The 17,233-nt window shown below is 39.4% G+C and overlaps 2 protein-coding genes across 2 annotated transcripts in view; one reads left to right on the top strand and one right to left on the bottom strand.

Moving 5' to 3' along the window:
- Positions 1-7,006: 7,006 nt before the first annotated feature.
- LOC133522630 (uncharacterized) lies at positions 7,007-11,053 on the bottom strand. Its single transcript, XM_061858011.1, has 3 exons — positions 10,262-11,053; positions 8,928-10,189; positions 7,007-7,346 (listed from the first exon to the last, which is right to left on the bottom strand). Exons 1-3 carry the CDS (start codon positions 10,375-10,377, stop codon positions 7,342-7,344), a joined length of 1,383 nt encoding a protein of 460 aa, XP_061713995.1. The 5' UTR covers positions 10,378-11,053; the 3' UTR covers positions 7,007-7,341.
- Positions 11,054-11,198: 145 nt separating this feature from the next.
- Positions 11,199-17,233, top strand: part of LOC133522639 (AP-3 complex subunit mu-1) — a 28,008-nt gene continuing 21,973 nt past the window's right edge. The window contains exons 1-3 of the mRNA XM_061858023.1: positions 11,199-11,403; positions 11,548-11,635; positions 11,948-12,091. Coding sequence (XP_061714007.1) covers positions 11,369-11,403; positions 11,548-11,635; positions 11,948-12,091 — 267 coding nt within the window. The 5' untranslated portion in view covers positions 11,199-11,368. The remainder of the gene's footprint in view (positions 11,404-11,547; positions 11,636-11,947; positions 12,092-17,233) is intronic.

Below are 17,233 nucleotides of genomic sequence, written 5' to 3' on the forward strand. Positions count from 1 at the left end.
ATGTAGAGGCCCTAACTGGTTTCCGAGCGAGAAAAGGGTTATTTGTTCGGATCATTTTCAAGAAAAATAAATAAATAAATCCAAAGTACTATCAGAAAGATTTTTACTGATAATTATGATTACTCTTTCCTTATTATTCGTGCATATGATTTAAAAGCTTATTTAATGGTGCATTATACTTACAATATAATTTACTGTAACTTGCTTTCGCAGTTCTTCATAACTCTATGGAACATGCTGGAATTGCTTTCAATTGGTGACGAAATATGCTCAGTGGCGGATTTACCAGCAGGCTGAGTAGGCTCGAGCCTAGGGCGGCAGATTTTGGGGGCGGCAAATTTGGGGAACGATTTTTTTTTTTTTACCTCAGAAATCAAAAAGATTTTTCTATGACGGTTTTCTGATGTCTTACAGATAGAAGTCTGCAACAAATTTTGTCGATGACTTTTCTCTCTCACTTGTCATTGCACATTCCGAGAATAGCAAACTTCCATATTCTAGAGTAAAACAGCTAGTTCGCCGCCCCTCAAGCAGTAATCGGCCTCTCGCCTCTGCGCCCTTTGCCCACACTTCTTATGAGTGAAAAGAGCGCAATTGTAAAAAATATGCCCCTCTTCCCACTAATAACCCATACATGCCAGTCTTACTACTGGTTGGAGGCTACGAACTGGATGGTTTGTATATAATTTTTCGATTTTTATTCGAATATAATGAATAATTTAGTGAATAATTTTACCGATTTCAATCTAATGTATCGACTAAATATTACGTGTTTCACATGTGAAAATTATTTTACGTGCAATTTCAACGAAATTTTGCATTGTAAAAATAATGTATGATATGACAATTGTTGAGGCAAGGGCGGCAAAAACTATTCAGCCTATACCTTGAAAATTTGTAAATCCGCCACTGAATATGCTATAATAAACGGAAACTATTTTTTTAACGAAACACTGATTTTTACTCCGTTTTGTGAAGTACAATCCAGGCGAGCACTCGCGTCTAACGACAATCCCAAAGTAAACAATTTAAACAAACATTACATCAAATAATGACTAAAATTTAAACCAATTTGATTAGTTTAGCATAAACAAGCTTTCGCATCATGGTACATTTTTTAAAAAATTAAAAGCTTTGTATTACATTTTATCAGTAAAAACCTTTGTGAGAGAACTTATGGATCAACTATTTTTTTTTTTATACTACGTCGGTGGCAAACAAGCATACGGCCTGCCGGATGGTAAGCAGTCTCCGTAGCCCATGTACACCTGCAACTCCAGAGGCGTTACATGCGCGTTGCCGACCCTAACCCCACCCCCCTCGTTGAGCTCTGGAAACCTTACTCACCGGCAGGAACACAACACTATGAGTAGGGTCAAGTGTTATTTGGCTGCGGTTTTCTGTAAGGTGGAGGTACTTCCCCAGTTGGGCTCTGCTCTAGATCTGGAATGACATCTGCTGTGCTGTGCCCTACCACACAAGGCGAGATGACATTCACATTGCCCATACCTCTCTTTTGGACGTAGTTTAAGGACATACCCGGGTCCGAGGTCCGGGTAATATACCTTACACGTACCTACCTTAAAATTCTTAGCACGCAAATAAGGTCAAAAATTTAAAGGAATATAAATTAAGTCTACTTATGGCAATTATTACTTAAACCAAAAATGTCAAAACTCTTAAGGTCATGTTCAGAATATGTAAAATATCGATAGCTCTATCGAATTGTCCTCACTCTAGTGCCGCCGCTCTAGACTCCTACACCGCGCGGTTTGGCCAATCACAGCGCGTGAGTTGGTTGTCTACAGCAGAAAAAGCATAAGCTAAGGGCCCCGCGCCTAGGGGGGGCCCGCACTCCGACCCTGACCATGCGATTTCGGCACGCGGAACCGGCCAAGTTCAAGTAGAACTCGCACTCCGCGGATCGTGTACTATAACATTTTATTTACAATGTATTTTTTTCGTAAGTCAGTAACAATATTTATCAATTATTATTATTTGTTATTATCATGTCTATTTTTCTGTACGACGATACCAAATTAAAAGAATTTTTAGGCTTACGCAAAGATCAAGAGCAGAGTTTAGCATAAAACCGAAGGTGCAGTGTCTCAAAACTTAAGTGCATGGCTAAGCTGCAGGAAACGGCAGAGCTCGGAAACGAACAAAAGAAGATACTGTGTTAAAAAACATATTAGTGAAAAGCAAGGAAGGATGATTTATTTATTTATTAATTCAAATAACAAATTACATCTTACAGCTAATGCTTAATGATGATCAGCTTTGAGCCCGTAGTAGGCCAAAGGACGCGCTCCTCTACGGCTGGCCGAGCGCCCAAAATATGCAGAGTTGCTGCAAAGCCGTTATAAAAACAGCGGGGCCCCTATGTAGGGCTTTGCATTCGCGTAGGCCGGGTGTAAAGCCCTACATAGGACCCGATACCCAAAGCATCCCAGCAAATCGCACTTTCGAGCAAGAACTAAGGCAGTAGGCGAGCCGAGGTCACATTGGTTCAATTCCAAACTCTGTTCTCCTGCAATTCAGCCTTTGCATGGTGGCGCGCCGCGATAGAACGCTCCGAGCCTCCGCCCTTATACGGAGCTCGGCCTACGGCCTCGTTCACACTCTGGCATTGGGCATTGGTTTCATTCTAGGCTCTGCTTTCCTGCAGCTTGGCCTTCAGCTTCGCACGGGAATGCTACGAAATCGTTTGGTCCGGATATTCAGCTCGTGGGGCTCAGCCTTCGGCCTTGTTTTTTGGCTCACTTAGCCATTAGTTCCCACTTCTTAGATCCGACTCACATACTGACCAACATACTGTTCAGGCGATACGCCTGTGGAACGACCTTCCACTCAATATCAGAAAAGCTCAAAGTAAATTCACTTTCAAGCGCATGTTGCGCAAGCATCTATCTGACAGATGTAAGTAATGTTTCTCAGTAGGTACATGAATAATGTATATATCTAGATATTTATGTAAGTATATTATACAAAGTATATGTATTATATTATATTAATTAGTAGGTATTTAATTTGTAAATAGTAGGTAGTGATATCTTATTCTCAAGTACAAAGACTGCACCTAACAAGTCTCTTTTTGATCCAGTGGTTGACTGGTAGAGAATGCCTTAAGGCATTAAGTTCACCATTTGTACTTAATATTTTATGTGCAATAAAGTATAAATAAAATAAATAAATAAATAAAAATGCGGATTCAAGATTCTATCTAAATAGCGCCATCTTAACATCTAATGCGCTTACTAAAAATAGTACGAGTCGGGTTATTCCCAGTAGTTACCACCAAGTTGTTACCAGTGGTAACTACTGGGAATTTTTTTCCCACCTCTTACCACTAGTAGGCTAGTTAGCACCAACTTGGTTTGGTGGCAGTGCCGGATTAACCATTAAGCTAAATAAGCACTTGCTTAGGGCACCACGTCTAGGGGGGCACCAAAATCATAGGAAAAAAAAACGCGCAGGCTGCATCAGCATCGCAGTCGTAGTGTACTACACTTATGTACACGAAACTTTTTGATACGTGTGCAAGTACCCATCTAATAACGAAGGATCGTAAGAGAGAGAGTACACGTAAGCACATCTCCAACCTTACGCGGAGGCCATCAAAGCTCATGGCCAAAAAATCTTACCGTCGGGCTTGTGGCCAACCGATTTTCTCGACGTAGATTACCGATTTTGTAGCGTATTTTGGTCTCTTGCACACCAGATGTGTCGGCCAGGCCGAGTTGCTGCAGAGCCGCGATCCTGCGACCTAATTGTCAAAGTGTAATGAAGGGCCCTGCGAAGGCCGAAAAACAAAAGCATCGTATCAAGTTGCGCTTTCGAGTTAAGGCAAAGGCCGAGCAGTAGGAGGACCGTGATTACATAGGTTCGATTTCAAGCCACTCTTTTGCAGTTCGGCGTTAGGTCTCATGCGACGCCAGGCCTTCTACCTACTTTATGCAAACTGCCCCACTTTCGCTTGGTCATGGATCCAAATCCATGCTGTCCTCTTTCGCAGCTGGGCTGCCTTGCTCACACCTCGCCATTAGTTGTATTATAAGATAACGCGCCGCGATCTGACGCTGCGGACGTCCAGCTATTCATACCTCGCCATTGGTCAAATTCAAGCCTTGCTTTCTTCCAGCTCGACCTTTGGCCTCATCCGTAAGCGCTGATCGAACGCTCCGCGCATTCAGCCTTAGACTTTGCCTTTAAAAACACCTTCACGATTTAGGCCAATCAAATTAGATCCAAAAATAGCGTTTTGAGGAATTAATTCCCAGCAAGCTGGAAATTGTTTTAATACATTTATTTGGTCCTAAATGCGTGTAATACCAGTTTGCTCTATCCTTGGAGGTGTGCATACATTTTGGGATCCTTATGAGATAATTTTTTCCTTTGGATTGCCAAACCACTCGATGTAGAAGGAACCCACTAGCAATTACAATAGCACTTGGTGGATCAGACACTGGTAAGAAAGCGTTTTCGGATTATTAACATGATTTTACCAAAAATAAAAAATGTCGACCTAATTTACAATTTAGGTACTACGAATACATATTAAGGTACCTTAAATCAATCAATCAATCAATATATTTTATTGCAAGAACATAGTTAAATTACATTTCGGATCCTCAGATATCAATTTTAATAATACTTGTAATTAGAACAAATTTTCCGTCGGCCGTACCGTTTTCGATTTACAAGCAAAAAAACTGAAAAAGAGGAAACATTTATGCACACCTCCTGGAGTGGAGCAAACTCGGATTACACGTATTTTTAGGTCGAAAAAATCTAATTGTATTGGCCTAATTGTGACACATTATCTCGCTCGGCCTTTGCCCTCACATGAATGAGCTTCGCAGGAAAGCTCTAGAGGTTCCAAAATCCTGTGCGGAATACTGCCTATGTCTTACGTCTTCGCTTACACTTGGACCATGGTTGGCTTGGCCTCCGGACTTATGCGAAGCACGGTCTTCGAATTTGCTTACACTTGACCTTACCTACTCTTGGAACATGCTGCAGTTCTGTCAATTTCCGTGATAAAATGATGTGACGGATTGAAAATTCTATTCTCAGAAGTAATGCGGCAATAAACGTCACTCAATTTACCAAGAAAATTCAATGTAATCTTGATGAGGGGGCACCATGGTCTAGAAATGCTTAGGGCACCAAAATGTCTTAATCCGGCACTGTTTGGTGGTAACTTCTTAGATTTTTTTTCCCAGTAGTTACCACCAAAATTTGGTTAGCATTCAATACTAATAAAAACAGTATAAATATAGAGATTCCTTAATCAATAATTAATTAAACGTCGAATGCATTATAAGTTAATTAGTTATTCGTTTCATTATATGTCGATAAATGATTCAGTAAACTGCCTTAAAAGTGATAAGAAAATTTGTTTGTTCGTTCGTATAATTGTGACGTTATTTATTGAAAGGGACTTTATTGTCGATGGCGCTTACGCCATTTCAACGATGCTCCTATACAAATACAACGCTGCGCTACGCAGTGTGGCGTTAGCGCCTTTGACAAAAGATCCAGGTTTCATAGATAACGTCACAATTAGTTCAATTTACAATTAATAAGATAAATGCTCTCATAAAAATATTAATTTTTTAACAAACTACATTGATATTGGCGCGTAGCGATTAAAAGTTCGGTGTACAGTGAATCATCGCGCGAGCGCGGGCGGACCGAGCTGTCGCAAAGACCAGCGTAACGTGACCGAGACATTAATAGAGAGCGCGCCAGAGATACGCGTTTATACTGGTTGGTCTGAGCGGTCAAAACGTCCGTCGAGCTCGCCCAGCAGTTGGCGATAAGTCATACAACATGTATGGTATGGTATTAACTACATGTATTAGATTATATGTTTTTTTCCTTTTTCCATTAGCCTCGAGAGTATGAGAGCATTTATCGCTACGGAGACTGCCATCAGGCGGGCCGTATGCCTGTTTGCCACCGACGTAGTATAAAAAAATATCTTATTAATTGTAAATTGAGCTAATTGTGACGTTATCTATGAAACCTGGATCTTTTGTCAAGGACGCTTACGCCACAATGCGTAGCGCAGCGCTGTATTTGTATAGGAGCATCGTTGATAATGGCGTAAGCGCCATCGACAATAAAGTCCTTTTCAATAAATAACGTCACAATTAGACAAACGAACAAACAAATCGGTCAAAAAGCGATTTTTTTTATCACTCTTAAGGCAGTTTACTGAAACAGTTATCGACTCGCAATGAAACGAATAACTAATTAACTTATAATTAATTCGACGTTTAATCAATTATTGATTAAGGAACTCTATATTTATACTGTTTTTATTAGTATTGAATGCTAACCAAATTTTGGTGGTGACACTGGGAAAAAAAACCCACCTTTTACCAGTGGTAACTACTGGGAAAAACATCCACCAAACCAAGTTGGTGGTAACTAGTGGGATTTTTTTTCCCAGTAGTTACCACTGGTAAAAGGTGGAAAAAAAAATTCCCAGTAGTTACCACTGGTAACAACTTGGTGGTAACTAGTGGGAATAACCCTACGAGTCTGGGGTCATTATCGCTATAAAAATCTTGATAGCGAGTCAGGATTTTCATCAAAATTTTATAGCAAACCTTTACGGGACTGTATTTTACCAATCGCTTTTAGTGAAATAAGACATCGTGAGGAAACCGATCAAGCCCTATAAGAATAAGACTGGCTTTCTTACAACAAGTGGCTGGCGACCGTGTAGATGTCATAAGAAGGGTGACGCATATCTGTGAATGAAGTTGAAGCCAGTTTTTCTGTTGGGATTCTTGGGTTCTATACTAACCGCGATACCAACTGGCCACTAAAGTCGTATTGCTAACTTTCATGCTTGTTCAAGTCCAGCGCTATTGAAAGGGATGGCATTGGCACTACAGTCGCCACTTGGTACTGCGAAAACAGGTGTGATTGTGTTGTACCTATATGTATAAATTTCTGGTTATAGTTGAATTCTTGAGAAAAATTACACATGTAATGACATAACATTTAATTCAAACACTTCAAATCATATCAGTTCTAATAATACACAAGTCAAAAATACTTTAAAATAAACTAAGTCAGTCAAACATTATCTATTGCCAATGTAACAAATAGGCCCAGGTTTAGAAAGCAGTTTTCTTAGTACAAACCGATACATCAGCTTGATGGAGTGATAAGTCACCAAAACTGTCTTCTGGGTTCCTTTGTAATTGTTTATTGGCAAAGTCTTTTTCTCTGTGTGTGTGTTTTATGACTGCAGGCCTTGGCAATGTCTTTATCAATTTCTTTGCCCATTGACTTTCTGGCATCTTGGGTGCATTTGATACATCAATCTGAAATAATTTACAAATTATCAAGAGTTTTCCCACATGGTTATATAGTTAGTTGGCCATTTAATTTAAAGTTGTCTACTACACTTTTTTTTTTCAGATGGTTTATGTTATTTCTACTCATAATGACAAGTCCAATACTGTCATACATGTCTGTAAAAATGGTAATGGAATGGAAATAAAAATCTTGGGACACTTTTCTCCTATTAGGCTCTAACATCTATTGAATCTAACAAAATTTTGGTGGTTACTACTGGAAAAAAAAATCCTACCTTTTACCAGTGGTAACTACTGGGAAAAAAAAAAATCAAGCCAAGTTGGTGGTAACTAGTGGGATTTTTTTTCCAGTAGTTTCCACTGATATAGGGTCCATAAGTGCCTTTTTATGGCTTTTATATTACAATTTTGCTTTGACCACTAAGTATGTGCACGTATGGTCAAAGAGAGTGTGCAACAAGAGGGTGCTGTGGTAATATATACAGATAGCCAGGCAGCACTAAAAGCGCTAAAGAAAATATCGGTCCTCTCTCGTGAGAAAATGTCGACAGGAGCTTAACTCGATAGGCAAGCAAAGATGTGTCACGGTGGCATGGGTACCAGGACATCAGGGAGTGACGGGAAATGAGAGAGCGGACGAGTTGGCGAGGATGGGAGCAGAGATGGAATATATGGGGTCTGGAACCGGCTCTGCCCATGTCAGCGGATGTCACAAAGGGAGTCACAGAAAACGTAAAAGAGATGGAAGCACAGAGAGATTGGGAAGGAGAGACTGGATGCAGACAGTCGAAGATGATGATTAAAGGTATAGATCACAGGAGAACCAGGTATCTTCTGAAACTAGGTAAGAGCAGTCTGAGACTACTGACGGGTATCATTACTGGTCACAACACTCTTAATAGACATCTTAAGATAATTGAAATCAGTATAGATGCCTCCTGTCCACACTGTGGTAAGGAGGAGACTAGATTACACTTACTAGCTGAATGTATAATGTATGCGGCACCGCGATATAATATATTCGGTAGAGACATTCTGGAAACCAACAAACTAAAGAATCGAATTCGAACTTAAAGATTTAGAAGAAATCAAACTAGAAGAACAGAAGAAGGACTTCTGTTCTGCAGGAAAACAAGAAGATTTGAGGAGAATAGTGTGGGAATACCGCTGGGATAGTAACCTGCAGTTCCAACCTCAGGGAATTGGGCTGAATGAACTGGACATGTGATAGACAGCCCGCCTGTTTCCAGCCGGGCGTCCCTACACTACATCTACAAGTATGGTGCTAATTCAGACTTATTAAACTCTAACTTGTAGATTGATAAATGAAATAGGGCAGAAACTAGTAGTTGGCATCAAACGTAAATATCACGATGTACAGTTGCCATCAAATATATCAGAGCAGCCGAAGTGCTCAAAAATACATAAAAATGCACTCTAACACTTTGACAATAGAGGCGTGTTCAGATATTTGTGAGCACCTTGGCCGCTCCAACATATATATTTGATTTTTAAACATTACACTCAAGTGGTATCTTTTATTTATTTACAGGAGCTTGGAAAATACAATAAATAAATAATACTTACCACAGTGGTTTTTTTTTGCACTTTTATATGCAACAGAAGGAAGATTAACATTCTCTTTATTACTTGGCTTGCTTACAGAACTCTTCACAAGCTTTGGAATGGATGATAGTCCTCGCAAGATTTTCTTAGGGAACACATTCTGTATCAATGGAATTTTTGGGCTATTGTTGATGTAGTATGCCACAGGACTAGCAATATGTAGAAATGCATTGTTTTTCCTAGGAGTTTTTTTTGATGTGGATGGGGATGGCTTCTTGAAAACTGTAGGGTTAGCTGGTGTTATACATAAGGCGGGTTTTGTATGTCGCACAGATGATGAAGTAGCAAATACTTCTTTCTCTTTCTGGACTTGCTTCATAGAGGTTACTACAGCTGAAGGTTTTGCATTCAAAGTCACTTTTTCTTTTTTATGTTGCACAGATGATGAAGCAGCAAATACTTCTTTCTCTTTCTGGACTTGCTTCATAGAGGTTACTACAGCTGAAGGTTTTGCATTCAAAGTTACTTTTTCTTTTGTATGTGGCACAGATGATGAAGCAGCAAATACTTCTTTCTCTTTCTGGACTTGCTTCATAGAGGTTACTACAGCTGAAGGTTTTGCATTCAAAGTCACTTTTTCTTTTGTATGTGGCACAGATGATGAAGCAGCAAATACTTCTTTCTCTTTCTGGACTTGCTTCATAGAGGTTACTACAGCTGAAGGTTTTGCATTCAAAGTCACTTTTTCTTTTGTATGTTGCACAGATGATGAAGCAGCAAATACTTCTTTCTCTTTCTGGAATTGCTTCATAGAGGTTACTACAGCTGAAGGTTTTGCATTCAAAGTCACTTTTTCTTTTGTATGTTGCACAGATGATGAAGCAGCAAATACTTCTTTCTCTTTCTGGACTTGCTTCATAGAGGTTACTACAGCTGAAGGTTTTGCATTCAAAGTCACTTTTTCTTTATTCACTTGGATAGGAATTTGATTTCCCTCTAATTCTGCTTCTTTGTGAAAATTATTGTCTGTATTTTTCTTCTCTGCTTTAGGTGGGTTGTTCAATATGTATTCTATTTCTTCAAGGGTATTATCAAACTCCATACTTGAGGTATCCCAGATCGCGAATAAATTCGGTTGGTCAGGGGATAATGGTGTGTTCGACAGTGATTTTGGAATGTTTTCTGGTGATGCATCACCTTTATGCTTCGATGTAATATCAGGTTCAGAGTGAGTTAGTTTTAGGCTCATATTATGATTATCATTCTCAAGTTGTTCGTTAGTACTGTAAAAATATATAATATTATTTTCGTGAAATATGCATTGCATGCATTTATAATTAAAAAACCGTACTTACGCTATAGTTTGTCCGTTATTTTGGTGGATACAAAACATGTGTTTAAGTTCTTTCAAACTTAACTTTCCGAAGAATACTTCGTCATCACTGGTTGATTCGTCGTCTCTCAAACTCATAATGATCACGTTGATAAGGCAAATAAATAGCTATGTAACTTGTAATACACGTTATTTTTTTAAACGGTATTTTGAAAATCATTGCACAGATAGCATTCTAAATGTGATATGAACGAATATTTTATCGTTCTTGATGGTCGCTGGGCTAATGAGATAAAAGCATGGTAGCCAGCACAGCACAAAAATACAAAAGTAAATCATAGTTAAAATCCGTTAAGGGTTCGACAAACGTTGCAACATATGGCAAGCGATTTTAAATAATTGCCGGCTAAAGCGCTTTACACACCATGCTTAATAGGGTTGTTTCCATCTACAAATCTTAGGGCAGAATTGTATCCCAATAAATTCTTTTGGATTATAAGAACATGTTAAACTACTTTTAGGGGACCAGGGCGGCTACCGGGAAAATCATAATTCGTCATTGCGGGCATTTTTCTCTGTCACTCTAATTATGTCTTAGTGAGAGTAAAAGAGAAAGATCCCCGCAATTTGCGAATTTCGATTTTCGCGGTTGGCCCCCAGTTGACTGTATGACCGTTCTATATTATTAAGACAGCTGTCCGATTTAAAAGTTCCGTTTCCCACATCTATTACAACACTCCTGTATATTAATGATTCTTCTTCATATATATTTAAATCATTGTATTCATTCCTTTCACGTCATAATATAAAACTATAGTTTATTATAATATATTACCTTTCCCTGATCCTTGTCCAAATTCCGACTTATCCGTTATAATGTATATAATCCTTTAATTCCGTTTCCTCGTTTTACTCGTTTGGCTGAATGCGCCAGGAGCGCGATGCCATTACAAAAAAAAAAAATAGGCCTAAACTGTACTGTCACTGTCAGTCACATTTTGACAGTTACAAATAGGATAAGCTGCCAGCTTGGTAGAATTTTGTTCTGGCGCCGTGATACTTTATTAATTTCTAATACACTAATGTTACGATTAAAGTTGTAGTACATATCTTATTGTTAAGAATCACGATGATTCATAGTTTATTCATTATTAACCCCTCTGGGTATGTTAATTATCTTTATTTTGTATTTAATTTAACATTTAAGTTTGATCTCCATTCTTATTACAGTTTTTATTAGAAATTTATGTATGATTTCTTATTATTAATGTGCAATATGAAGCCAGATATGTATTTTTTTATTCCCAGGGATGTTTTCCTTGAAAAGCATTGGCGTAGCGTAATTCCAAGATCTGTGTGCGACTACTATTTGGAAGCTCAACGAGCTTTGCCTAATGTAAGTATAAATTTGTCGTTTCCAAGCAAAAGGTCCCACTTTGTCGCTTGCTATAAGGACGCTTTAACAGGTTATTCCTATAAAGCTACAAGGAAATCTCATTACTACTTATAAAGTGGGACCATTAACTAGACTTTGACACAAATATTCGTTTTGTTGTTAACTTCGGTTAGAGAATAGGAAAATATACAAGAACTAAAATGCCAATTATTAAGTTGCATTTAAGGTGCCCTTAATGCCTATTTTACCATGTCTTCATAAGTATTAAAACACAGATGTATTTGTACTTATATTTTGTTGGTATATGTTAAGGATGTGCCTCCGGTTCTGGCGGCGCCCCATCACTACCTGATCTCCATTCAGAGAGGAGGTGTGGCCCTTGTAGCAGTTTGCCAGCAGGAGGTTGCACCACTCTTTGTCATCGAGTTCCTACACAGGGTTGTAGACACATTCCAGGTATGCATATTACACACCAAGGGCCAATCAAGTAAAATGTTTATGATGACTAAATAATGCAGTTCAGAATCACACACATGAAGTAAGGCTAAGTAGAATAAAATTTACACTAAAATTCTGGTTGACCCCTGGATTACACCGTTGTTTTCAACACCGTGACAGACTGCACCTAAATGCATGGCAATATCCAAAAGCGACCTAATGGAAGTGACCTATAAGTGATACAAAAATTTATTTAACAACCTGCTGTAAAAACTGAAAAACGAACATGAGCGAAGGCAGCTCCTATCTAACAACAAAAATCCTACGAAGCTATGGAGCACAATAAAATGCATTTGTAATATTTCAAAGAAACCTTCGCATCACCTTTTTGATTGATCCGGATGATCCCATATAATCCTTGAATAAGTTCAATAATTTCTCTTCGGTAGGCAAAAAAGTAGTATGTAAAATTACTGATCACACTGGAGAATCTGAAGAAATATTAGCCACCAAAGTGAATACGAGTGGAAGCCTTTCGGAATCTTTCTTTATGCACCCTACTGATGCAAATGAAATTAAAGGAATTATTTCACAACTGAAAACAAATACTACACCAGGCTTGGATGGTATCAGCAGTGACCTAATCAAATCTGTTAGTCATTACATTTTGGAACCACTAACACATATATGTATTTAATAGACCCATATCCTTACTTATTTAGATAATGTAGTAATTGAAACAACGCCATGACAGCATAGACAATCTGTTTATTTTTTAAACAAGAAACAACACTTGTCAATGTGCAACATAACACCTTTCCACTAAATTTGACACAACATTAATCAGACTTAAATCTCTCGAATATAATTAACTACTCAACAGTACTCTCTGTGAGTGGACAACAACAACAGAAATAAATTCTAACATTACACATGTAACAAAATCAGAATCCAATTATATCCCTCCATTCACTTTCAGGTGGTATCACAATAGGCGGATCACACTCCTGTGACAGATCTCTGACCCATCTCTCTGGTGTATCGCTCATGGGCTCCGGTGGGACTCCAGTCTCAGACTCCTGGTCCACGCTGTTATCTTTCCTTGCTCTGATCTGATCAACATGACGTTGATGTACCACCCCATCTTCAGTTTTTACCTCATAGATTGTTTCACTATTCCGTTTCACCACCATTCCTTTCATCCATTTCTCCAAATTACTATTATATTTTCTTATGTATACTTTTTGGTCAATCGAAAATTCTCTCAAGGCCTTACTTGATGCTTGAACAATCTTTTTGCTTTGAGTGGACTCAGGATGCAATGTTGATAATGCAGTTCGAAATTTCCTGTTGTTTAGGAGTTCTGCTGGAGTCTTCCCTGTCACTGTACTGGGAGTTGTTCTTATATGATACAGGAGTTTTGCAATTCTTTCCGGCCATGGTATATCACTCTGACGCTTGAATTTGTTCTTAATTGTCTGCACCGTGCGTTCGGCCTGTCCATTCGAGTTTGGATGATAAGGTGGTGAAGTTATATGTTGTATAGAATTCCTCTTCAAAAAAGTTTCAAATTCATCAGAGACGAAAGCAGTTCCATTGTCTGATACGAGTAAATCGGGCAATCCCTGTTCCGCAAAAATCCTCCTAAGCGACTGTATCACTTGTGTGCTTGACATACTAGACATTACTTCTATTTCTGGCCATTTCGAGTATGCATCCACCAGTATCAAGAAGGTCTTATTCATGAATGGGCCCGCAAAATCAATGTGCAGGCGTTGCCATGCTTTCTCAGGCATAGGCCATTCTCTCAGTGTTGCCGGAGGATTGTTGCGAGTCAACTGACAGCGTTCACATTGCTCAACAATTTCAGTGATATCTGCATCCATACCTGGCCAGTAAACGTACGCTCGTGCATAGGCTTTCGATTGTACCATGCCAGCATGCGGTGCATGTATAATCTTTAATACTTGACCCTGCAATTTCTCTGGTATTATGACCCTATTTGAAAACAATAAGCAATCTTTGCTGACTGAAATTGCATCTTTCCTTTGTATATAGGGTAGCAACCTGCGGTCATTGCTCTCTGATGGCCACCCATGTAAAGCAAAAAACACAATTTTTTTAACACCTCATCCTTCTTAGTTTCCCGGGCAATATCGCCTACAGAAACTGTCCACCCTTCTGGTGTTTGTTCTAGCAGTAACACTTCTGGCAAAGGAGCTTCCTCCTGCACAGGTTCTGGACTGCACCATCTGCTTAATCCATCAGCATTCTGAATTACCTGGCCTGGCTTATACAAAATGTCATAATTGTAACTAGCTAAAATCAGTGACCAGCGTAGCAAACGAGGAGAGATCTGGTCTGGAATTGGCTTTCTTGGGTTCAAGAGCCCAATTAGCGGCTTATGGTCTGTAACTATGGTAAATTTGACTCCCACCAGGTACTCTCGGAACTTCCTTAGTGCATAAATAATAGCCAGGGCCTCCTTATCCAGTTGGCTGTAATTCCTTTCATGCAGCTGCATAGTTCGTGAAGCCATTGCAATCGGTTTCTCTTGGCCATCTTCAAAAACATGACTTATTACAGCTCCCACGCCATATTCCGAGGCATCGCAAGTGAGAATTACCTCTTTATTCTTGTCAAATTGCACTAGTGTCAAGTCAGAGGTTAACAGCTGTTTAGCCTTCTTAAACGCGTCTTCCTCTAGCGTTCCCCACTTCCAAGTCATATTTTTCTTCAAAAGCTGATGCAGAGGCTCTAAGATGTCAGACTTAGCTCTGTAGAACCTTTCATAGAAATTGATTAGGCCTAAGAATGCACGGAGCTGTTTCAGATCTGAAGGGCTTGGCCTTTCTTGGATTTCCTTAATCTTTCTTGGGCAAGGGTGTATGCCATTTGCATCAAGAACATAGCCGAGGAAGGTCACTGATGGTACCGAGAATTGACACTTGTTAATGTTTATGGTGAATCCCAGCTCTTGAATACGCTGAAGTACCTTAGCTAGCCTTGCAGCATGTTCAGTCTCATCAGTACCTGTCACCACAATGTCATCTAATAGAACAGCGACACCATCCATGTCTGCAAATTGACTTGACATCACTCGTTGAAATATGCCTGGTGCTGAACTGACCCCAAAAGGTAATCGGTTTACCTTCATCAGTCCTAATGGGGTATTCCATGTCAAAATTTCAGCTGATTCCGTATCTACTAACATTTGTGTATAAGCTTGCTTCAGATCCAGTTTTGAAAATATTTTACCTCCAGCCAGTAATTGGAATGCTTCAGTTGATGTTGGCAGTGGATAAACATCACAGTTTATTGAGATATTAACTGTAGAACGGTAATCGCCACATATTCTCAAGGTTCCATCTTCCTTTCTTACAATGCGGAGTGGTGTAGCCCAATCAGAATATCTCACAGGAGTCAACACTCCAATTGCCTCAAGTCGCTTCAGTTCAGTTTTAACCTCTTCTCTAAGAGCATAAGGGATAGGTCGACATTTCAGAAACTTTGGTTGAGCTTCATGCTTCAGAATTAGTTTTGCAGGCGGCCCCGTATAACAACCCAGTTGATCACTAAATACTTTAGGGTATTTCAACTGCAGTTCTTCTGGTACTTGACTTGTCCAACAGAGTCCTTCAACTTGTATGCCCAATGGCGCAAACCAATTTCTTCCCAAAATATTAGGTCCCCTGTCTTCAGCAACAATTATTGTTAATTCATGTTCAAGCCCTTTGTATCCAACTTTAACTTTAGCTAATCCCTTCAGCTTAATTGGATGCCGACCCCAGGTGATAAGGTTTATTTTAGCATCCTCCAATTTAATCTTGAACTGCAGATTTCTCCATGTTTCATATGAGATAACAGTACGTGCAGCCCCCGAGTCCACTTCAAACTGAACTTCTTTATCATGCAACTTGATTATAGTGAAGATCTTGCTACTAGCTTGTTCAGCACTTGACTTGACATGTACTTGCAGGATTTCATTCATGTAGGCGAAGTCCTCCTTGCTGTCGTCCAGTTCTTCAACTTCAACCAGGTTAATTTTCTTCTTATTACGATTCCAACATACGGCAACCGTATGGCCCACCTTCTTGCAGTAGTTACAGTTCGCCCTAGCAAATTTACAGCCTCTAGGGTTATGATTCGCCCCGCAGTGACGACAGGCAGTCTCGCGCTTTTGCGAGCCGACGTTAACTAGGTTGGTGTCCATCGGTTCAGATATACTTGTGCTCGTTGTTGGTTTGGTCTCCAGAGGTGTTGAGGTACTTGTTTGCGGGTAAAGGTCGCTCACAGTTTGCTCATATTGAACACTTCGGCTTACGGCTTGTGCGAACGTTAAATTGTCCGTTTTCAGTAATTCTCGCCGCAAACGCACATCTCTAACTCCCAACACCAGTCTGTCACGCAATTGTCTTTCTAAATCACTGAAGTTACAATGCACTGCTATCGCTTTAATGGCCGAAATAAAAGATTGCATTTTTTCACTTTTCTCTTGACATCGTAGATGGAATTTCCCGGCTTCGAGTATTTCGCTTTTCTCGGGCGCGAAAAACTTGTCTAATACGGCCAAGATATCATCAAAGTTCACTTCTACGAGTTTTTTCGGCGCCACTAATGAACTTAAAAATGCAAAAGTATCTTTTCCACATTGTGAAAGGAAAATGGCGCGGGCACTTTCTAGGTTATTTTCCACGCCCAGTGCTTGTAGCGCAAATAACATTTGTTCTTTATACACTTTCCAATCGTCCTTTTTTTGATCGAAAGCCCCGGGCAGCAAGAAATTCGTATTTAACGCCATTTCGCTAATAACAACTAATTAAATTTCCTCGAATCGCCAATGTAGTAATTGAAACAACGCCATGACAGCATAGACAATCTGTTTATTTTTTAAACAAGAAACAACACTTGTCAATGTGCAACATAACAGATAACAACATCAATTGTATTGGCGTCTTTCTAGACCTAGCGTCTTTTTGACACTGTGTCGAAACCAATACTGCTTCATAAGCTTGAGAAAATTGGAATTCGTGGCGTGTCACTGGACTGGTTTAACAGCTATTTAACTGATAGAAAGCAACTAGTCAAAGTGGATTCTCGCAAGAGCGAGTTGGATAGTCTAAATAGAAGCCATACAGATATATGACAAAAAGCCTTTAT

This window comes from Cydia pomonella, chromosome 1 (assembly GCF_033807575.1).
Source record: "Cydia pomonella isolate Wapato2018A chromosome 1, ilCydPomo1, whole genome shotgun sequence".
In the NCBI taxonomy this organism is placed as follows: Eukaryota; Metazoa; Arthropoda; class Insecta; order Lepidoptera; family Tortricidae; genus Cydia; species Cydia pomonella.